Source organism: Lissotriton helveticus, chromosome 2_1, assembly GCF_964261635.1.
Source record: "Lissotriton helveticus chromosome 2_1, aLisHel1.1, whole genome shotgun sequence".
NCBI lineage: Eukaryota > Metazoa > Chordata > Amphibia > Caudata > Salamandridae > Lissotriton > Lissotriton helveticus.
The window spans coordinates 610,708,351-610,733,076 of NC_136059.1; the positions used below are offsets into that span (position 1 = coordinate 610,708,351).

Here is a 24,726-nt window from a genome sequence, read left to right on the forward strand (position 1 = left end):
TTGTTCTATAACATCAATAAAGTTGATTGTCAAAAAAAAAACCTCATAATACAGAAAGACTAAGACTGACAGGTGCCAGCTTTACCTGCATAGTCATGCACTGTCTACCACAATACAACTCCATAGCAGTCACCCAATCGCTATCTTCACATACATTGATAGTGGGAATACCCACGCTTGCTGACATCTGAAACTCGCACCTGAACCCTAAATAGCATCATCTGCGCTGTGGCATAACTTAACATGGATGTGAAGACATATGATTGAACCGCATCCATGTTTAGAAAACTTTACTGGTGCCCACTCCCACCCGCATCATTTCAAAGTTTGCTTCAAGGCATTAAAGCTTCAATATTCCACGGTACCAGAGCAGCAAGTCCACAGACTCAACATAGGCAAACTCAAGATAAGAAAGTGCAAGAAAGAAGGGGACTAAAGGTCAGATCTTTACCTGCTATGCACCAGGATATGCAATACGATGCTGATATACACTCGACAAGCCCCACCCCTCCTTTGCTAATGGGAGCAACTCCAGATTCATCCCTCTTCAAAGTAAGGAACCACACACCTTTTTGTCAGCCATACTCCTATATATTCTTTACTCTTGTGCTTTGCTCCATCGCTTTGAAATTAGATATATACTGTTCACATAAGTCTACATACATCAGAGGTCTTCAAACTTTTTGATGCCGAGCCCCCCATGTAAAACCTTTTAAGGCTTAAGGACCCCCTTCCAACAAAAGTTTCTAGAAACTGGTACTCCTCATCATCAACAACTATCGACAACCATAAATGCGCCTGTTAGACCTCATCACATCCATCCATCCATCATTCATTCACCCACACTTTCAGACATCCATCCATCCATCCTTCATCCATCCACCCTTTTATCCTTACATCCATCCTTTACCCATCCACCCTTCCATCCATCCATCCATCCATCATTCATCCACCCAATTCAATTAAATTCAATTCATGAAGCTTTATTCGGTACAAAAGAAATGACCATAAAAGCACATATAAAAGGTACACAATACATGAATCATCAATTTAAAATAGGTTCCTTGAGATACAGACCAAATATACTAAAATATCATGCTTTTACGTACACTGATAGATTTGATTAAAAACACAGCAGTATAAAAACAGATGTCAGTAGATTTCATGTTAAAAATAAGACTCATTGCCTCATCAACTGTACGTACCCCATATTTAACAAACAGAGGTTTTAGATACAAAATTTGAAAGTTCAAGTACAGTTTGCATATTAATAAAAAGTGCAAGGTGCTCTGTTTTGATATACCGTCACACAGACACGGTCCTTTAGGATGTTGCTTAAGGTTAGGCAGGGCCACCAAATCGTGTACTATTCCGAACCTTAGTCTGGTCAGGACAAACTTATGCGATTGCCTCGTGACCAGTGCTAGGTATGGTGGAAAACCTTCCGTGAGGGAATATCTGCTTGAAAATGTGACAGTTAACATGGACCGACAGGCAAGAGCCCTCTTCTTTGCCAAATTATCCAAGAAGGTTGCTTTCAACTCTGCTTTTGGTATAGTCAAAGCAGCCTTAGGGTCGATCAAAACATTAAGATAAAAAATTTGTAAATAACAATCAGAGACATATTTTATCCATGGGATTTTTCTATACAAGTCCAATGAAAGACAATCCTCAATTATAGATCTGTTTAGGGTCTTTTCGTCCTGTAGCCATATAGAGCGCCATAACATTAAGGGTCTTAAAGATAAAAGATCATTCAAATAATTGATATCTAATTCCCGATGGATCAATACAGTGGCGGCAGAGGTAGGTAGACATAAAAGTTTTTTCAGGAAAGAATTTTCCTCCAGCTGCAGTTTGTGGTCGCAGCTGTAACCCCATATAGCCGCCCCATACAGTGCAATAGTGGCGCATCTAGCTTGATAAATTTGCAACATGTCTCTGGTTCGCCTATCCCCAATTTTTGCTGCAAATTTGAAGATACCATGGGCACTTTTTGCCGTTTTGTTACTAATGTTGTTAAATTTGTTGGTCCATTTTCTATCATAGGAAAAAGTAATTCCAAGATAACAAAATGAATCAACTGATTGCACCTTGTTACCATCAATAAAAAAGGCATTGGATTTGTTATTTTTCACCCCACAGGTCATAGTATGCGTCTTTTCCTTATTGATGAGTAGTTTCCTGTCCTTAATGAACAGAGAAAATCTATCCATCAAACGTTGTAAACCCAAAGGGGTTCTGGAAAGGAGCACGGCGTCATCAGCATATAATAACACCGGCAGGGATGCGCCTTTTAACCTGGGAGCATCGGCTTGAACGCTTTTTAAAATTTCATCCATCCACCTTTTCACACATCCATCCATCATTCATCCACCCACCTTTTCACATATCCATCCATCCATCCTTCATCCATCCACCCTTACATCCTTCAATCCATACATTCATCCTTCATCCATCCACCCTTTCATCCATCCTTTCATCCATCCATTCACCCATCATTCATCCACCCACCTTTTCACACATCCATCCATCATGCTCCATGCAACGTTTTATCCATCCATACATCCACCCACCTTTTCTGTGCCTCTCTCATGGGGGGAGTGGAGGGGGGGTCAGTATCTCTCTGCGTCTTCTTCCTTCTTCTTCCTCTCTCATGGGAGGGCATCTCTGTGCCTCCCTGCTGGGTGCGGACAGGCTGTAACAACATCTCACCTGAAGAACAGACTCTCAGGCACATTTCTCCTGCACAGGCGCCAGGTATGAGGGTTCGTGTTTTGTGCTTTACAGGCAGGACCCACAGCTCCAGGCGCGTAATGTCCATTGAACTCAAAGGGCTACAGCCTCCTCCCCCAGCCAACCTCCCCTGCCCCCCATCCCTTCCCCTCCTCGTGTATGTGAGCCGACCTTAAACACCTTCAGGACACACACAAAGCCGCACCCCAGTACTTCACAGGTCTTTAAAAGACCTTTTACTTGTTAATGAGGCTTTGTTGTTTTTCACGCCTCGGTGTGAATTAGGCCTCCACCGTGAGCACCCTCAATCAGCCCGACGCCACTAAGGCAAACTTACAATCTGCGACCCCCTTCCCAGGACTCCACGACCCCCCTGGGGGTCGCGCCCCACAGATTGAAGACCCCTGACATACATGGACATCTTGCAACTGATGCTGAGGTTTTGCATTTAGAGGAGAACTAATCTAAAGGAAAATTACGGAATTTCGTAGCACATCAGTACCTCTGAAAGGCCATCAGTGCTGGGCAGTGTTTAAATTCACAGCCAAGAACCTTAAATGCAGACTATGGTGGCCAGCGACTGCTGCCTGCATTCACTGGTTAAGTCAGGTAAACAGCACACACAGGCAACAAATGCTTGTTTGCTGTATTTAAACAAGCATTTACAATGCAATAGGTCTCGCATTTGTGAGAGTTTAAGCTATTGGCATTGTAAATGACAATGCCTTTTATTTATCTGTTTTGATAATTAACATATGAATAAAAGGCATTATCATTTAGAAGACCTATTTCACTTCAAAGAAGCAGCCGCCAGTCCTGGGCTGCTTGGAAAGTGACTCGACGCAGGATATGGAAAAGCAACAAAAACAAGCATTCCCTGGGTGCATGTCTTGTGGTATATCCTACTCATCTATTATGGGTGAGTGAAGAGATGTGTTACCAGACTCAGATGGTGTTGGTGAGTGAGGTGGTGGAGTGGTTGGTGGTGAGCAAAGGGCTTGTTGCAGCATCCTTTTTCTTTTGAGGTTACAGAGAAGCGCCTAAAATCTCCGGGAAACGTCATTGTTTCTTTGAAGAATGGGCTTTTGTAGACTGAAAAACTATTTTCTAAATTCCAGGTTGAATCTGGAGTGTTTTTTTGCTTTGGGTTGAGTCTTTCTTGCTTTACATTGAGAATCGGCTTCGATCAGAAAGTAAAACACTTTGGTGGAGGGAGTTCGACTTAGGCGGAGTTGCTGTCAGATCCAAAATAACCAGTTTTTGTTTCGGTCCCAATACCAATGGTCAAGACGTTGTAAGGGCAAATGTGCACAAGGTGGTGGCCCCTGCTGTAGGCCAAATTTTCGGAGTGGAGCCAAGGGAGGGACTTGCGATTCCTTCTTTCAGTGCGCACCATGGCCTTTTTGCACTGGCAGACTATGAGCAGTTTTTTCAGTCGAGACAGATTTGGGCTTTGGATCAGGGGTAGCAGTACACACTGTCTGATGCTTTTGTGCTGGCAGAAGGGTGGCTGAATCCAGATCAGATTGAGACTCTGAATCAAGAATAGAGAGGGAATCCTTTTGTGCCGCTTAAGTTTCCTCGTCTTCGTCCTGTTGCCGACCGAAGATGTCCGGAACATCGTCTGCTTGCCTGAGCTGCATTTCTTGACATCAAGCACGTCAATCAAAAAGATTTGCAGGCATCACATGTGTCTTCTCGACGATCTGAGAGGCATAGGTTGCAAACTGAGTGTTGGTCGCTTTGGGTGTACTCAGAATGACACTTTGGACAGAAGCGCAACAGAGTTGTTTCAATCAGCAAGTCATTCGCCAAAGGATGCTGAAAAGGAGATAAGGAGCCAGACCAGGCACAGCCCGTTGGCCTCGAGAGCGAGACAAAGACCCGCTACACAGAAGGGTGAGCTCTCGGTCGCAATGACCTACCTACGCAATCGAGACAATACATTCAAGTGGAGATCTATAGGAGAACCATTAGGATGTTCGAAGGAGTTTCAAAGCGGAACGCAAGAGATTACATCTGAACTCATCTGCAGAAAAAAAACAAGAAACGAAACTTACAAATCCCCGCCGGGCCGCCGCGCTGCCTGTGACGACCCGGAAGCGGTTGGGAAGCCGGCCAATCACAGCGCGGCCCCAACCGGAAGTCCCGCCCCATCGCCGCGAGAGGGAGAGAGCTGCCCGAGGAGCCACGAAGGCTCCGCATTGAGTCCCGGTCCCGAGATGGGGGACCGGGTGAAGAGCGGCCGGGCGCATGGGGAAGGCGGGGCTCTCATGTGGTGAGAGACCCCCGCAAAGCGCTACCGCCGCCCGAGATGCAGATCCGCCGCCGAGCACCGCCAGAACAGGTAAGTGTGTTGAGTGAGAGGAGGGGTGAGTGGGGGTGGGGTGTACGCGTGTGTGTATCTCTGTTTGAGTGTGTTTGTGCGTGCGTCTGTCTGTGTGTGTGCGCGTGTGTATGTTTAAGGGGGGGTGCGTGTGTGTATATGCAGTGTGTGTATGCCTTTCTTTGTGCGCATGCGTGAGTGACGACGTGCGCGCTCACGAGGTCGAATCTCGGCCTGCAAATGCGCGTGGCACTTTGCTGTCCTCATTCCCAGAAAAGTAACAACATAAGTTGTCTCGCTAGACGCAAAAGCTTCGCTTTTGCTTACGTCTAGCGAGACCTAAAAATGAGCTGATGTTGTGAATAATATGCAAAGAATAGGGTGACCATGTGGAAAAGTCAGCCCATAACGCACCTGATGCCCAGGCTGCTGGCGCAAGACGCCTCTTAGTTCCCATCTTGAACAATTACCAAATAAAGAGACGGGCGCTGGAAGCAGGAAAACAAGAACAGAGTTTTATTTCTCATGAGGAGAGCCTGTCATTTCGGACACTCGCATAGTGTCTTCAGGAGGTGCTCTAACAAGTTTCTCTGAGGCTTCATCTTTTATACACATGTTTATGATGCACAAACATTCCTTATTGCAATAAAGACGCTTTGAAGTAGGAAAAAACATCCTTGGAATCCCAGCTTCAGGCCTATTCCCATACCAGTCGCTCAGATGTCATCCTCCCCTCCTGAATGTAACAAGAGATTGTGATCTCTCAGCCGGACATTCCTACAGGACACGAGGGCAGGAGGGGATGATCAGATCAAAGGTTGGGCAGGCGATAAGATCGGGCACTTCGGTTGGTGTATCACGGTTTTGTTATGCTGGGCAGGAAAAAAGGGGGGTGTACATCCACGAGGCTTGGTCTTAGGACTTGGGACCGGGTCGAAAGGCCAAGTGCAGCTGGGGGGGGGGCTCGTCAGCAGAGGGGAAGGGTGTTCTTGGGAGGAAATGGGGGGGGTGTGGGTCAAGCAGGAGTGTTACTTCTAGAGCAGGGTCACGCAGAGGGAGGGGGTTTTATGGCCGATGCATGAGCAGTGCGCGCGGGGAGGGGTGCCGGGGGTTTAACAAACGGGCAGAGAGGCCATGGTGCCTAAAATGGCTGTCGTGTACGTGTGTGCATGGGTCTATGCTGGCGGGATAACACAGTCAGTGATTCGCGATATCCGTTCTGCTTACAACAAGGGGTACAGTGAACACAAATGAACGCCGCTTATGTGCATATACATTGCCATTTTCAACAGTCGCCGCTTTTTAACATAAGCTAGTTCATTTCGGTGTTTACCCCAACTGACGGAGTGTACATATAGCCATGTGTGGCCAATGAAATAGCGTTTGTCAATACTAGCAGATTGCGTGTGACCATATGCAGTCGATACGATTGGCGGAATGCGGTACATATGAATTTACATTTGTTGGGTTATTCATACAAGTCTAGAGATCGGCATAATACTTAGTCAAGGTCAATCAAGAAAAACGTTCCGACACATTATAGAATCAGGTTCTGACTTTCTCTCCGGTGACATCAACATACAGTAAAAAGTGCTCTGATACCTTCGGGTCTTGTCAGTGCTATATGAGACTTTTGGAAAACTAAATACATGAGTGACCGATGTAACATTTTTTTGAAAGCAATACAAAAATGGTTGAGGGAGGAATTCAGTTCGATACAAGCAATTTCAGGAAGGGGGGTCTTCGTCACAATGTCTTTTTAACAGCGAACCATCACTGGTAGGCTCTTGTAGTCCGTCTTCTTTTGTTGGCGCTGTTGAGCACCGGCGGTGGCTATAGGTCCAGCTCGGATCCATCCTTACGCGTTGCAGGGTGCGATCAGTCCTCTGCTGTTAGATCACAGTCCTGTTTCCTAACTGATCTTCTTAGGGGTGCCTCATGCTGGGCACCTGCGTGTCTTTCTTCTTCCGTGGCAAAACCTTATTCTATCTAAATGCTGCTCTTCTTTTCTGAGTCAAAAGTTATGCGAAAAGGGTGATGTTGTTGAATAAACGAGGGAAGAGAGGGCGGAGCGGGATCAGATCTTTGAACACACCAAGGGACCAAGGGAGCAAAGGACGACGAGCAGGCAGGCCCATCAGTCGGGCTCAAAAGGGACGGGGACTTCAGGCACGAGTGGGTCAGCAAATCGAGGGCTTCAAGGCAGCCCTTCATTCCTTCATCTGCCGAGTTTGAGAGTGGTGCCTCGTCCCGCGTCTCGTTGCTCTGCGACTCCACCTTTGGTTGAGGTCACACGTGCTTCATGATCTGTGGCCAGGCTGTGCGTCACGTCCAGCTCCTCTCCTCCGGTGATTGTATCTTTGAATGGGTACAAAACAAGTTTTAGAAAAACTGGCAGGAGAAGACATTTATACATCTCAATTCCGTCCCCAATCCTAAGTAGGTGGGGGATAGGTTCATCGGTCACAGTCAGAAGTCATCACTTATGGAGTATGTAGGAGGGCATTTCCACTGAATTCGTAAGCCTATTTGGCGTTCATTCGTGACGTACGTGGAGAGAAATCGGACTCCCATCGACAGTGTATTCTATCAAACTCGAAATCGAGTCCTTAGGTAGAGACTCGCCCTTTTTTTTTTTAACCCAAGTACTGACAATCTTACATTTCCCTTCGGGGTCGGCTAACTCTTGCAAGCAGGGGGGTTATCATCATGAGAGGGGGGCAGAGGCTAAACATGCTTTTCTTGGGGAGCGACGGTTAATCAAGGTCATCAATTACGCTTCGGGGATAGCTGATATGGAGCTGGGGTCAATCGGGAGAAGCGAGGACGCTTTGGACAGAGAGCTGGGGTCAATCGGGAGAAGCGAGGACGCTTTGGACATCCGCACTTAAGTGCAGAGGGGTGGGGAATCTGGGCATTGGGGATTGCATTTCTAACGAACTGAAAAACAGAAGACCATTGACGTTATAGTCCCCCTATAAAAAGGCCAGATTAGGGGACATCTGTCGTCTTACCTGTCCTTTCTTTCATTACCAACTCGGGTTCTATCGTTTTGCAGAAAGGAGAGGTAGTAATATGGCAAGTTACAATCGTTTTAGTTCCTGTCAATTTTGCCGAACACCTTTGTGTTCGAAGAGACCCAATTAGGTTTGTGCCGGTGGGGCACAACGTTACCTACACAAGGGAGGAGGGAACAGGGGGACCCTCAGAGAGAGAGAGAGTCGTCCGCACTCTAAACGAACCATTCGGTACACGTATGACATGGAGAGAGAGAGAGAGAGAGAGAGAGAGAAACGTGTACAATAATAGGCCATTTAGTGCGCACACAACACAGAACAGCAGGGGTCAAGTAGTACGGAAACACAGACAGAGGGACGACGTAGATCCATTCATTACGTACACACAAACTCAGGCGGGGGAGACAGTACATGTATTATATACAAAAATGCGAGACAAAACATAGAACAGTTATTGGTATTATATACAAAAATCCAAGACAAAACATAGAACAGTTATTGGCCAAAATGATCTCTTCCTGTATGCTGTGCAGAGAGAGAGAGAGAGAGAGAGAGAGAGAGAGAGAGAGAGAGAGAGAGAGAGAGAGAGAGAGAGAGAGAGAGAGAGAGAGAGAGAGAGAGAGAGAAACGTGTACAATAATAGGCCATTTAGTGCGCACACAACACAGAACAGCAGGGGTCAAGTAATACGGAAACACAGACAGAGGGACGACGTAGATCCATACATTACGTACACACAAACTCAGGCGGGGGAGACAGTACATGTATTATATACAAAAATCCGAGACAAAACATAGAACAGTTATTGGTATTATATACAAAAATCCAAGACAAAACATAGAACAGTTATTGGCCAAAATGATCTCTTCCTGTATGCTGTGCATCCTTAGCATCCTAAGCTCTTTTTACCTTTTTCTTCTCTTTTATCGTCGGCTGCCTTCACTGGTGGCTTTGGTTGCACACACTTACACCTTTGCCAATTGGTCAAGAACTAACCTGGTCGGGCTAATGCTCACGGTGGGATTTTCGAATCATTCATTTTTTTTTTTTTTAGCAAAATGTGTTTCCAGGCTGAGGCAACAGTGGGTGTCAGTTGGGAGAACAATGGGGCAGCTCTGAGTTTCATGTCTATGAGGGTGGGAAAAGGAGGTAGTAGATTTTAGACATTGGCAACATTCCTAGTCCTCCAGGCGGAGGGTACTTGGGTAAACCTCACCTCGGAATATTCCTTAAACTTTCCCTATTTAGTTAAACGTAGGAATTTATTCATTAGTGCACGTCATTCTTGGTTGTATTATTCGGGGTGCCAAGCGAAGTCATATTTTGTAGTTTCCGCTTCAGGCTGTCCTCCCAAGCGCTAAGTTCAGGGAGAAAAATAGTCATTGTTTGCTCGTCGTGTGTGTAGGCACCATAATCAAACCCCTTTTTCCCATCTCTTCGTCCGCTAGATCACCATTTTTTCGTACTTTAATCGACGTTCCGATGTGACCTGCAGAAAGAGGGAAAAAGAAGGGGGGCGGGGGCAGCATTTAAAAACACATTAGCGCGCATAAACCCGAAAAGGCTTTTACTTACTACATACTCGGCCTATCTCCACGGGATGCAGTCCCTGCCAACTTGGCGTTTAAGCCCAGGTGGACCGCTTAGTGTGGGAGAGATGATTATCGGAAGCCTGTGGATAGCATAGGTCGCCCAAGTGTGGTATCACGGATCGTGTGCAGGGGGGGGGGTCAGAACAAAGGGCAGTCGGTGTAAAGTGGGGGGGGGCGAGCTCGTGCTCTCCTTTGAGGAAGAGGGATAACCTACAGTGGTACGGGGTCGTTGTCGTTCGTACTAGGGGGGTCAGGTGGTACTCCTTCGGGGCGACTTAGGGGCATTTTAAAACAACTTTCCTGATACAGGTAGCATATAAAGTATAGGCTAAATACCAGGATCTTTAGCGGTTGCTTTAGGCTGTTCAAAAAATGAAAAAAAACACATACAACAAAAAACCTGGACCGTTCATATTTGCAATATTTCTGAGTACTATACTTTTCAACCCTTAACTAATCGAGCTGAGCCATCTCACCTGTATTTTAGTTATATCGGAAATAGTGGTCATTTATTCGAAATTTACCAATCTACGCGTGACAACTACGTTTGCTTTTTCCAATAATCTTTAATAAGAATGTCGGTGCACAAATACGGGCCTACAACCCCGTGGGCCGGCCACGGAGCAGGCTGGAACTGTACATGTGGGGATACTTATTAGTGGGAAACCTAATGGAGTCGGTGGTCGTTGATTTCATAATAAAAAGTGCGACAAGTGCAATAAAATCATATCGAAACTTCAGTGTGAGCGAGTATCATAAGCGTTGAAATTCGAACTTTCAACAATCATGATGCGCCAAAACTTAACAACAATTCATTGTCCGAATGTTCAATCAGTACCCATCTCATGTCAATTCATTGTCCGAACACATAATCAGTACCCATCCCATATCAATTCATTGTCCGAACTGACAGTACACATCCCATATCAATTCATTGTCCGAACATATAATCAGTACACATCCTATATCAATCCATGTGTTAAAAAAACTGCATACATATCTCATGACACCAAGGCTGAGCAATCGGGGTACAACAAGGAGCTGAAAGTTTCATTTGTACCGGCGCCATTTTGGGTGCAGCCAGGCAGATCCAGGCATAGTCAAAATCTCCACCAACTCGTGGTTGGCCCAGAGCCTCTTTCGGCAGTCCAAAAGTTCCGTTAAAGGGCAACAGAAAGGATCGGCGGTATGAACCATCAGTCAAAGGGGGAGGGAGGCAACAATTTTTTCTACCGGGTCATACTGGGTTTTCACCGGAACTGATCCGAACTGTAGTCTGCAGGATTTTAGTCATTCAAACTGAGGCTGGCGCCAGCATGGGAGCGCCGACGTCTCGCGGCTACATTTTCATCGTTCCGCGGGCAATCATGGCAGTCATTCCCCATCGGGGGTGTCTGCGGGGGTCGGGGGCCCCCGTGGCTCTTATAGAATCTTCAAAGTCGAGGAGAACACTTCTGATTGTGGGACTCATTTCTTAATTAACAAGCAACCGGGCCATCCCTTCACGCCGGGCCCGCTCCTGCAGGGTCGACCGCCATTTTACGAGTTCCAGCAGTCACTGCATCACAAGAGTGGACGAACCCTTGTCGGGTGAGTGGAGCGTCGGGGGTGCCACTGGGGGCCTCCACCTGGGGAGGTGGGAGAGGCTCGTTCGCGCCGCCTCTCCCTCCCAGCGCACCCCATGCCGTTTTTCTCGGCGTTGACATTCATGATGGCCGGACCAGGCGATGAGGGGGGGGTGGGGGGGGGGTCGGAGGCATAGGCAAGACATCCCCCCTCCCGTGGTCTGCAAGGCGGCAGAAGAAGAGAATGGGAGGACCAGTACATTTCCGGAGCCATCCACCCCATGGCCTCTTGTGAAAGCCGGACCAGGCGATTAAGAGGGGGGGGGGGGTCGGAGGCACAAGCAAGACATCCCCCCCCCGGTGGCCTGCAAGGCGCCGCTTCCGCTCATACCAAGCCGGGGCTGGACCAGGAGATACGAGGGGGGGGGGGTCGATGGCATGAGCAAGACATCCCCCCCGTGTTGTCGCAGCCATTATTGAAGAAAGAAGAGGAGGGAACGCCCGGATCCCGTCGGCCTCGGCTCCTCTTCTGGCCCACCTTATGCGACGACCTCCCCGGCCGACGGCTGGCAGCAGGACCCGCCCTACTCGTGCCGAAGATGTCGTCTTCCGGATGGGCGTAGCCGCGAACCTGTTGCACTTCGGGAGTTTCCAGAATGGGGGTAGGTATCTGCTGACTTGTATCTATCTCATGTTACCGTTATTGGGGCGTGGCAGGCGGTGGGACAGACATGTTTGGAGCAGTGAGGGGTGGCGGAGCCTAGCTACCTCGTGGCTGCCGTGATGTCAAGCTTGGCTTCTCTCACCACTTTCATGTTTCTTATTGCGGTCTATTTCTAACGTTTCTTATTTCTAGCGAAGTCAAAAACTCATCAGTGGCCTACTGATTTTGCTCGATTTCTTTTTCCTTCCTTTTCTAGTGTGTTTCGTGCTAAAGTTTCTGTTAACAGGATACGGTGATTACTTCGTATTTTACATATGTCCTTTTTATTAGGGGCGCCCTCCGGTTGAGCCAGATGATCTACCTCTAATAAATGGTCCGGGTGGAACTAGTTTACCAATCAGTGGGGAGTAGATAGGCATGACAGATTACAACGGGGGACAAAGGTCCACATTACCTACCCTTCACTACTTGCAAAGATTAGACAGAATATTTATTTTCTACGTTATTTGCAAACAGGGAATGCCTCGAGCGAACTATTCCTTGAACAATAAAATGTCCAAGTAATCAATCAATCAGTGGGGAGAAAAAATAGGCATGACGGATTACAATAGGGGACAAAAATCTGCATTACCTATTGTTCACTATCTGCAAAGGGGGGCAGAATATTTCTATTCTTCCCTGTTTGTAGACAGGGAATATCTCAAAAAGCAATAATCGATAAAAATCGATAACAAACAATCAGTGGGGAGAAAGATAGGCATGACGGATTACAATGGGGGACAAAAGTCTGCATTACCTATCCTTCACTATTTGCAAAGAGAGAGGAACGTTCCTATTCATCGCTGTTTGCAAATAGAAAATGTCTCAAAGAGAACCAATACTTCAAGTACAATCAATCAATCAATCAGATGGATAAAGCCATCCTACCAATCGGACGTAAAGACGTCCTACTTAACCTTACCCGGACCGGACCGTGTGGGCAATTCTTCGTCTTCCCTTTTCCAGTGCCCGATCGTTCTCTTTCTCCATGTTTTTACCGCAGCATTCCTGTGGGATTCCAGTCAGGACAGTAGGTCACCTGAGAGAGGTCCGTTCGGAATCGGTGAAGTTCATTCAATCGGCAGCCGGACGAGGGCCCTCTCAAGGCAGGTATACTCCAATCGTTTAGATGTTCACCCCATCGTCTGGACCTCTCTTACCAGACCTTATGTCGCTGATGGGCCCCGCGTGGGGCGCCAATTGTGGAAAAGTCAGCCCATAACGCACCTGATGCCCAGGCTGCTGGCGCAAGACGCCTCTTAGTTCCCATCTTGAACAATTACCAAATAAAGAGACGGGCGCTGGAAGCAGGAAAACAAGAACAGAGTTTTATTTCTCATGAGGAGAGCCTGTCATTTCGGACGCTCGCATAGTGTCTTCAGGAGGTGCTCTAACAAGTTTCTCTGAGGCTTCGTCTTTTATACACATGTTTATGATGCACAAATATTCCTTATTGCAATAAAGACGCTTTGAAGTAGGAAAAAACATGCTTGGAATCCCAGCTTCAGGCCTATTCCCATACCAGTCGCTCAGATGTCATCCTCCCCTCCTGAATGTAACAAGAGATTGTGATCTCTCAGCCGGACATTCCTACAGGACACGAGGGCAGGAGGGGATGATCAGATCAAAGGTTGGGCAGGCAATAAGATCGGGCACTTCGGTTGGTGTATCACGGTTTTGTTATGCTGGGCAGGAAAAAAGGGGGGTGTACATCCACGAGGCTTGGTCTTAGGACTTGGGACCGGGTCGAAAGGCCAAGTGCAGCTGGGGGGGGGCTCGTCAGCAGAGGGGAAGGGTGTTCTTGGGAGGAAATGGGGGGGGGTGGGTCAAGCAGGAGTGTTACTTCTAGAGCAGGGTCACGCAGAGGGAGGGGGTTTTATGGCCGATGCATGAGCAGTGCGCGCGGGGAGGGGTGCCGGGGGTTTAACAAACGGGCAGAGAGGCCATGGTGCCTAAAATGGCTGTCGTGTACGTGTGTGCATGGGTCTATGCTGGCGGGATAACACAGTCAGTGATTCGCGATATCCGTTCTGCTTACAACAAGGGGTACAGTGAACACAAATGAACGCCGCTTATGTGCATATACATTGCCATTTTCAACAACCAGATGTCCCGGTTTTCCCCAGATGGTCCTGGTTTTTAGAGCAGTTGTCCGGTGGCCTGACACTTTGCCCCAAATTAGAGAAATGGCCTGGTTTTTGTGCAGTGCCCAGGTTAAACAGAGAAATATCCCGGTTTTTAAATAGTGTCTCGGTATGCATGCTTACTTCGTACAGGTGCTGAGACGCCCTCAGGGTGGAAAAAAATCTTACCTCTGCAGAAATACCAACCTTCACTGACTTCAAAGACACCTGTTATAGTTCTTTAACAACCTCATCATTCCAGAACTGAAGCATTTTCAATATTATATACAACAAAGCCAGAGTTGTTGCTTATTTAGCTTATGCAGCTAACAATTGACAAAGCTAATAGTCCTGGTTACTTGTATTATTTATCTGAATACAATGACAGAAGCAGCAAATCTTTTTGGCAGGACACTATGTTATGAACAGATTTATTAGCTTATGAGTTTTAAGTCACGCCCTTAATTACATCAGCCTCGCCCCTTTGAAAGACCCCCCAGTTTTTTCATCCCACTTAAAACCTGGGTACTTCTGTCATGTCAACTGGCCTTTGTAGAGCAATGTAGGAGACTTCAACACTCTGCCTAGTTTGGGAGCGCTGGAAGGGCACATGGTGTATGAGAGGTTGAAGGAAGTGTGGGGAAGCGTCGGGTGTTGTGCGCAAGTGGTCAAGTTACTGCAGCCTCCAAGCCTGCTCGGGTATTTCTACTACATCTGAAGGCCGTGTGTGATGTAGAAGCAGAGAAACGTCTGAGGGTGCAGTTGTCTCATGGGACATGGTTGGGAGAGATACACAGGGTCAGAGGCAAGCTCTGCTTGTTTGACCTACAACACTTCTGTGCTGGAGTACCCTTCTCCCCCAATCCCCAATACTCAGACCACCTACCTGGGAGGAAGCTGGGCGCCGGACGGTTCAACCAGAGGACCAGAAATGCTGACTTGTAATTGGACAGTAACTGCCCCCTGAAGAAAGGCACTCCCCAAAATGCACTTGGGTAAAGGCTTTTAAGCACTATGATGTGATGGGTTTTATCACAGCAAAGAATGGATGCATACACAGTGCCTACAGGTGTATTTAAAGCTGCTCAACAGGAGACCCTTATGTACAACAGAATCGAACACAGAGCAGACATCACCAGTAACATACTGCATTAATTTTAGAGTTAGCCTCCTACCTGAGAAATGCCACAGCCCCCTCCCCCACCTCATCTCAGAGGCACAGACAGGCCTATTGTCAAAGCCCATCCTGCACCCCAGAGGCACAGACAGACCTTCTCTTAGCCCTCCCGTCATCTCTGAGGCACAGACAGGCCTTCTCTCATCTCTCTCCTCTCCTCATCTCAAAGACACAGACAGGCCTACCTCCTCAGCCCTTCCCACCTTTTGTCTCCCTTTCTCTTCCGTCTTCCTCTTCCCCTTCTCTGCTTCTGGTATGGGGCAAGCTTTTTAGCCATTCTTGGCATTATGAAATCGAAAACCCCACATCCTATAATGCACATGCTGTTAGCTGTAAAATCCATTGCTGTCTGGGTCACACATTTGATTTGTGGTTTGTAAATCTTCATCTGTGTCTGTGGAGGCAGCTGTCATTGTAGTCCTTTTTCTATGTTGATGACAGTTGTCGTATAGTCCTACTTTTTTTTCAACGGTTATTGCAAACTGTAGTCCTACTTCTATGTCTATAACCTGTCCTGGTCTTTTGTTTGGAGAATATGGTCACCCTAGGAAGGCAGAATATTGTGCGATTGCAAATTGCTGCTGTGTGTTGAAAGTTTGGGAATACAAGCTTCAGTTTAAGCACTCAGTTTCAGATCTCTTCCCGTACTCACATCCCAGATTTTGGAGATGGGTCACGACAAGTTTTGTTCTCACCTAACTTATATTTTTAAATAAAAAAATGTACTCATCTAACTTTCATACTGGCCGAGTTTATGGAGTCAGCTGTCGAGATAGCTAAAATGCAATTTCTGAGAAAATCACTCAACCCACAGTTGCCATTTATTTAAGATATATTTTTTGAGTAGCCTGTGACTGCTTTGCAAATTGATAAACTTTGATTCAGTTGTGTTGTAAAAAATACACCCAGAGAAGTCCTGTGCAGCCTTACACAGGGCCTTATTTAGAGCTTGCACATGCCCTGTCCGCCCAGACAGAAGTTTTACGCACTCTAAAGACGGCACAGGAGAGACCTGCCACTTTTAGGATTATTTCCTGCCTCCGGCAAGCTCTATAGAAGGCCCAAAGTATTTTAATAGGCAAGTTCGGTAAAAGGTTTTATCGAACACCTGCATCCGCCAATATTGTTCTTCTTATACTCAGTTCTTTTATTGTTTGTGGTGGTTGATGTGTGTTTTCTGCACGCTGAGTTTTAAGATCACCCACTCCTGACGTCACAAACCTGCAGGTCCCAGAACGCTCAGACCCTTGTGTTCAGACTCACGAGGACTTGGCCCAGGTCCTGCAGACGCTCGAGGAATGACCCTTGCTCCAGCAGGGACTCATTGAACGCTATCATCAATGCTCCCCGACCGGGTTAATCATCCCCGTTGTCCCTCTCAGAGGGCGAAGCGTCATCCGGCAGTACCTGCAGTGCCAGGACGTACCTTGCAGTGGCTTGGAAGCGTATGTCATCCACCGACGCGGTGACGCAGGGGGCCCCAGCATGCTTCTCGGCTGAAACAAAGACCGCAAGCACTACATCAACAATATGACAAAGACACATTAATTCAACCAGTCTGGAAAACACATGCTGATCATCATTTGTCAAATGTAATATTTACTGACGAGGACTGCTTTGTAATGTGACATAGACGCCCATTGTTTAATAAACAGAGGTAGATTTACATTGATTAATTGGATTCAAAACTTCATTTCTATTTCAATCTAAGTTGGCTCTTGATACTTCTTTAGGGCTCACTCCACAGCTACTCGCAGTAAATTCCTGTCCATGTTTCATTTCCTTTTTGCATCTTTTGGTCAACCATTTACCAGAGGTTACTTTAAATAAACTTTGAAATGCTTTACAGCAAATAGCATTTAATGTATAAATACTGCAACAAGTGTAGGAGAGTAGGATCTGCTTACTATGGCTACCCCAACTTTTTGCTGGGGTTTCACTGTTTTTTTACTTTAGTCTGACTGGGGCCCTGCTATCCAGGACCCCAGCCTAGCTGCTTCCTCTCTAAATTGATTGCCTGTACATTAGGTACACTCCAGATTGGTTACTGGGTTATCCTTTTGAGTCCCTAGTATATGGCACACCAGGTACTCAGGGCATAGGTACCCCAGAGGCCTACCAGGGGCTGAAGCATGTATTATGCCACCCCTGGGAAGCCTTTCAAAATGGCACCAGAGGACTGCTACTGCAGCCTGGGTAAGGTGGTGCATGCACCCCTTACTAAGATATAGGTTACCTATATCTACCTTTAATCACTGACACATAAGCCTATCGGTCACTCCTATGGCAGGCCTTATCAATCCTGAAGGCAGTGTGCTTGGTTTTGTGTGAGAGGGTGCCCATGCATGAGCAGGACCCCTCTGCAGCTTTCGGAGCGTATTCTCTGAGGCTGTTTTATGATGCAGCCAGACCATATAATCTTAAGTGTATTACAACCTTGCGGTAAATGCTAACTTTGGAATGGCTGCATGGAAACATGTTGTGTTTGGTGTCAAACACTTTGGAATCCTACCCTCCCCCCCCACCCGCCAGACCTGGCGGCGGGAGTAGAATTCCACCCTTCTAGAGGGAGAGACATGTACACACTAGTCTAACCGGTAATAGTTTAAAAGAGCCCTGGCATCACAAAATGGATGCTGCAGCCACAGACACGAGTCTGGCCTCCTGCTACTGACCGAAACCCCGGCAGGAGAGGCCTGGACAATAGGTTTCCTGTTACAGGGAGGTGTAACCACCTCCCAGACAGGCTTTAGTGTATTGAGGCTGGGTGGGTGCAATCTGAGAGTGCTTTGATGTCTGCACTGAGAGCACATTTGGTGTTCCTGTGCATAGTGCAGTCCAAACCGGTTGCAGGGGCTACCAGCCCCTGCTCTGGCACAAAACTAGACAAAGGAATTGGGTGTAGCCACCTCTCTTTCCAGACCCTCCCATAGGTGGGTCCCCAGAGTATGTCCAACACCTTTTCTTAGTATAAGTAAGGGAACCCTGGCAACAGGACTTTAGATTACACCTGGACGAAACTCTCAAACTGAATTGTTTTATTTAGTCACTTGCACTGTGCTTACCACTTGTCTCATGTCCCCCTGCATGTTCCCCGGTCCACCGCTGATGATTCAGTTTGCGTGGAGGGATTGTTCGCAAGCGCCGGAAGTGTCCCCCACAAACTTCCGGTGACAACAGAGGTTAGCAGTCTAGCTGCTGACCTACCGCACCATAAAAACTACATGCCTTTCTGAATGCGCAGCGGTCACGCGCAGAGGGCGCACGCAGCGGGCACGCCCAGCGGGCGTGCCAAAGGCAAGCCCGTCTGCGCCCGTCCGTATCTGGACGGGGCCCAGGACCATGCCCCCTGGGGATGTACGACATTACAACACATGCTTTTACATCGCATGCTTTTACAACGCGAATTTTACAACGCATACCATTACAACGCATAGCGCTTTGGGGTGCTGGATAGTGAATTATTTAATTTACTATTCCAACTCCAGTCCCCGTGGATAGTAGGGAAGGTGTTGGATAGTAAATTAAATATATTCCCTATCCTAGAGCGCCCCCCCAGCGCAATGCGTTGTAATGGTTTGCGTTGTAAAAGCTGCGATGTAAAAGCACTGCGTGGTAAAAGTTGCGTTGTAAGTGATGTTTCCCCCCCCTGGCCCTCCAACAACAACAACTGGGAAAAAGGTATTATCTTATTACAAGCTCCCAGCTTATGGACATCAGCTATACCACCAACACCCATCATTGCCCCCACTTCAGCCTGGACTCATTTTTCAATAAACCTTCCACTCACTGCCCCAACTGCTCGTTCAAGCTGGTTCCGCCCACTCTGCCCCCACTTTCTAGCTCTCACCCCCGGCCCTCTAACCCTGAACACATTTATTCCTCCCTCATAAATGCACGTTCCCTCCCCAAGCATAAATTGGAAATCTCCGAACTGCTAACCAACCACAACCTAGATTTCCTATTCATAACAGAAACCTGGGGTGAGCCTTCAACTGGACCCGACTTCTGCATTGCCACTCCCAACGGCTATTGCGTACTCAGACAGAATAGACCTATAAAGAAGGGAGGTGGCTTAGCTATTATCTATCGAGACAAATATTTAGTTAAAATAGATGCAATTTATTCACCTGTCTGCGAAGCATTGACCTTTTCCATTATGCTCTCAAACACCCAATCGTTCAAACAACCCCTCCTCTACTGCTCACCTGGCTCCTTAGATAGCTTGATAGAGCCAGTAGCAGGAGATCCCGACTATACCATCTTGGGAGACTTCAATTTCTACCTTGAATCTCCCAATGACAAAGATTCCTCCTCCCTTATAACAGACCTACTGTCAGCGGGTCTACGACAGCTAGTGACTAAACCCACTCATCTGGCGGGTCACACATTTGATGGTCTTTTCACTAACAATAGTTCATCTCCCTATCCACTGTTATCCCCCTGACCTGGACAGACCACTCCGCAGTAATATTTACTATTCAGAACAGAAAAACCAACCTCCTGCAAGCCAGCTCCCACTCTCCCAAACAAATTCGAACGTGGAGGAACATTGACACCCATCTTCTAAAAACAACCCTCTCCTCCACTCAACAAGATCTCACACCAGCTCCCGATCTAGCTTCCAATAATTACTCATACTGGCTACATAATGCTTTCAGCACCTTAGCACCACCTAAGAATGTTTAAACCAACCGAAGTGCTCCCTCTGCCCCTTGGTTCTCAGAGGCGCTCAGACTTGAGAAGCAACGCTGCAGAAATCTAGAAAGGCGATGGCACAAACACTACGACGATGATGACAAAATGCTATACAAGGACGCAATAACTAAATATAAATATCTCATCATCGCAGAGAAAAGCAAATTTTACCCTATTCAAATAGAGTCGGCCCAAAACTCCACCAAACAGTTGTTCCAGGTGGTAACCAAACTATCAAGCCCACCTATGAGCTCACCCATAGATGCCTCTCAAGCCCTCTGCAACTCCCTTGCTAACTTCTTCGAAGGCAAAGGCAATCATAATTACTCCAACTTCTCGACCCAGGGCAATTCCAATCATGTAAATTGCAACATCTTCACCAACGCCTCGACCACTGTGTTCTCTGAATTCAGTCAGGCTTCACCTGAGCAGATAACAGAGCTAATCTCCTCCATTAAATCAGGTTCCCCCCTCGACCCTTGCTCCCTTTCCATTCTAAAACTCATTCCGGACTCGATAGGCCCCCTTCTTACCAACATCTGCAAATCAATGTTCCACACAGGTTCCTACCCTTCAGTTTGGAAAAAGGCCATTATCAAACCCTTACTAAAAAAATCCAACCTCGATCCCTCAGAATCCAAAAACAATAGACTTTTCGCTGGTCTCCCATTTCATCAAAAATCTTTGAAAAAAGTATGAACATACAATTGTCTCAGTTCATCGACCACAGCAACCTTATGGATGACACCCAATTCGGTTTTAGGAAGGGCCACAGTACCGAGACGGCCCTCATTAAGGCATCTGACGAAATCAGGATGATCCTAGACCAAGGCGGTGCTGCCGTCCTGATACTACTGGACCTGTCCGCCGCCTTTGACGCAGTCGATCACGCCATCTTGATCAACCGTGTCTCCTTCATCGGCATTCATCATAAGGCCAGAGCCCTTCTAACCTCCTTTCTCTCCAATCGCACCCAGTCAGTTAAACTCAGCGACTTCTACTTCCCTTTATTCACTCTTCCCTGTGGTGTGCCCCAAGGATCCTCCCTAAGTCAGACCTTCTTTAACATCTATGTGTCGGACTTGGCCAGGGTCATCAAAGCACACGGAATGAGACTAACGTCATATACGATCGACACCCAACTGGTGCTGGCAGTACATGACGATGGAAGAGCATTTGCTGCCAGCTTCCAGGAGGGAATGCTGGCCATCAGTGCCTGGATGGCAAGCAATTGTCTAAAGCTGAACTCCGATAAAACGGAAGTAATGATCCTTGGTAGCCTAGCCCCTGGCTGGTCCCGCACAAATTGCAATTAGTTCAGAACTCAGCTGCCAGAATTCTGTCCGGCGCCCCCATGTTCAAATCGATCTCTTCAGTCATACATCAACTTCACTGGCTGCCTATCAGAAGTCGAACTAAATTTAAGGCACTATGCCTCCCATAAAAAGCAATTAACAACACAGGACCTGAGTTCTTAAAAAAGTACTCAGCCCATACACCCCCCACAGATCCTTGCGCTCCTCCTCAGCTCACTTACTGACTATTCCTCGCACAAAGAAATCTTCCTGGGGAGACAGACTATTCACAGTCGCCACATTTAGACTGTGGAACACCCTCCCCCTCCACATCAAAACCAGTCCCACCCTCTTGACATTTAGGAAACAAGTAAAAACCTGGCTCTTCAACCAGTAGTTACCCATTTAGCTGCTCTCCTTCTTACTCCACAGCGCCGAGACACCCCAGGGTATTTGGGGCGCTATATAAATTGCATAAATAAATACATAAATAAATAAATCCTGGAACTTCGATGCTCTACTAAAGACTAGATGACAGAAGAATCTCCATTGGAGTGAAGGAGTGACTCCCCTGTTCAAACAGGCACCAACGAAGCATTTGCCGGGCTGCATCTCGGAAGCTCCCGCCGGACTCCAAAGTACTTGTAGCCCTGGAAGAGGATTTCCAGACATCTCGAAGGCTGACCTGAGTCCCCAGCAAAGCTGAGACCTGCAACCCTCACGAGTGACGTGGAACCGGAACTCCTGGACACCGTACACATTTGCTAGTGCATCAACTTCCCGAGCTTTCCCAAAGTTGTGCTTTGGGTTACTGGTAGCCCGAAGGCCCGAGCACCATCTGCACCAAAGATTGTAGGCCTACACTCCACGAGTGTTCCGTGAGCCCGCTTCTTGCATTTCCGCTCGAGGCTCCTTCGCAATCCCTGATACGTTGACTGGTGAGTCCACTCGAAGGTAACTTTACTTTTCCTTGGACTTCCCTGGTTGCTCCAGACATGCCCTGACTCCTTACCAAGTGGTGAGTCCCTCAGACCTTGCTGGTCTGCACTAAAGCCTATCTCTGCCTTCTGTGTGGGTTGCTGTTGCCAAGGCTTGTTGGGTCCAATCCAGAAACCGACACCGCAGCACTCGACATCCTTCATGGGACAGCTGGATTCCAGAACCTGGTCATCGTCGACGCCTCCTGGTCCTCGTGGCTGAAGAGTCAAGCTTCACCTTCTTCACCTGAAATCACCCGACATCGGTGGGCATCCGCCTATTGTCTACCTGGTCACTGGCAAGTGACCCAGACTCTGTCCCCGCTGCTTTCAGGTTCTTCTCATCTTCGATCCAGGCTTGGATCACACCGGACACTTTCCACTTGGACGCCAGCAGCACTTTGCAGCAGATCGCCATTGAAAACGACGACGAAACCAGACACAAAAAGACACCTATGCACTCGGCTTCCCTGGGTGAGGTAACTCGAGTACTCCGGGGCTCCCGTGGGTGTTGACTCTAGAACCTCCTAGTTCTAATGGGGTTTGCTCCAAGTCCTTTTCTAAGTGTCCTTTATCTTTAAAATTCCTACCACGTCTTTCCCCATAGAAGTTAATGGTGATTCGCGGCTGTGTTTAGACACTGCATGCATCCCCCGTGGGTCCCCTGTGTCACTACCTTGGGTAGTTCCTGGTGGCCCCAGTGGTTCTAAAGGCTTTAGGCCTTGGATCTATGCAAGTTGTGGTTCTTATACCGCTTTCTTAATATATGCTTAATATATGGTTTGGTACGCCCCTAGGGCTCAACGTATATTGTGCTAATTTACTGTGTGTTATTGAGTTTACTGAATGTACTTTTGCCTCTAGCCTCATAAAGAGACTAGAGGGATGTCTTTAGAATAAATACATATATTTTATATATATACCTGGTGTGGTTCTCCTTTCATTTGATCATTCACAAGATTATAAACTGGTAAAACAAGCTGCTTTACATTCCTCCAAGACTTAGCCTGAAGGCTGCTCTCCACAGCTACCACTAGGATAGCTTTCTATAAAGGTTGTCTTTAACCTACCATCAACAAGGGTCGTGTGGACTGGTGCAAGGTGCCCACTAGAATAGTGGACACCATATGCCAGGCCAACTTCTTACAACAAGGACACAGCTTATTGTATACATGCATTTGCTCAATTGCTTTGTGACGGTGCTATCTGTAATCCAGCCAATAACGTTAAAACTAAAACAATCTGGAGTATTCAAGAAATACCACCAGTTTATTCCATCTTTAAAATAAATTCCACCGCCATTTTACGAACCCTACCACGTACAGTTAATGAAAGAAAAGGCGCGTTACTGAGTAGTTTATAAATACAAGTTTATCCACAAACTCATTTATTCATGATTTTTTCAATATCAATATTCTCTAAAGCCCACGAGAAAGTTTCATCAGAGTAAAAAAGTCACTTATAATGGCTTACTTTGAAACATTTCAAACATACCATGTGCAGAATGATACAAGTCTAGTTCCAGCGTATTGATAGATGTACCAAAAATATCTGGTAAGGAGAGTCTTGAACCTCCCATCTGACGCTACATTCGGCATGTTTAATTTTACAGGTGGTCCCAAATAGGCACAAGGTTTTCTGCAAAAATGTAGACAATCCGTCCATATTTTAACCTGGTATTTGTAAAACCCAAGCTAATCACACTTAAGGGTCTCAAGGCGCTGGGGGCTATCGGGAAGACTAAGCAAGTTATTGCCCAGAGTCACATTCTGCTGGGCTAACCGGCCGCCGGTGCCCGGGATCGAACTGTGAGCCCTGTGTTCAGGAGTTAGCGGCCCTGCTCCCTGCGCCACATCTTGTCCTTTTTTTGGTCCCACAAACCAGTCGCGGCCGGTTCATTAGGGCTGAGGGGCTACGTCCCCCCACCTTTTGCCCCTCACGAATAGTGTCTATCAGGCTGAACAAAGGTCAGCCTGACAGACACCGTTCATTTTCAGCTTAGGCAGACCAGGAGCCAGACAGGGGCGTAACACAGGTCCCCGCAGTGCGGGGGCCCTGCGCTCCAGGGGCCCCCTCACTCAGCGGAGCCTGGCTGCAAGCCAGCCTCTTCATTCCCAGCCAGCCAGCTGAATACCTACACACATTAACCTGCTAAGCGATATCACTACGGGCGAAACAGGTAGAGAAGGAAAAGGACTCTGTCTTTTCCTTCGTGCCCAAAGAAGATAAAGACATTGTCTAGTTCCCCTGTCGCTGGCAGCTGCCCCACCCTCTTTTTATTCCCCCTCTCTCTTCCCTCTCTTACTGTCGCGCTCCTCCTCATTTAGTAAAACCGAGACTGGTATTACCTTCTCTTTCCTCATTTTGTTTATTCACTCCCCTGTGAAATGAATCCAAAAAAGAAAAACACGTGCTGGATACGTCGCTTTTTCTGATATTTTTCAATTTCTACGTGCAGCCTCGGGGTGGAGAGAGAAAAAACATTCAAAATATAAAAAATAACTAACTAACTAAAGC

At 47.2% G+C, this 24,726-nt stretch overlaps 1 protein-coding gene across 2 annotated transcripts in view; it reads right to left on the reverse strand.

The window, feature by feature from the left end:
• The window catches only part of ACOT12 (acyl-CoA thioesterase 12), a 480,317-nt gene that overhangs the window by 395,521 nt on the left and 60,070 nt on the right, over nucleotides 1–24,726 (reverse strand). For both annotated transcript variants that reach the window (XM_078677332.1, XM_078677331.1), the window contains exon 2: nucleotides 16,666–16,735. Coding sequence is in view for 1 of the 2 variants with exons in the window: in XM_078677331.1 (XP_078533457.1) it covers nucleotides 16,666–16,735 (70 nt within the window). In the remaining variant the exon portion in view is untranslated. The remainder of the gene's footprint in view (nucleotides 1–16,665; nucleotides 16,736–24,726) is intronic.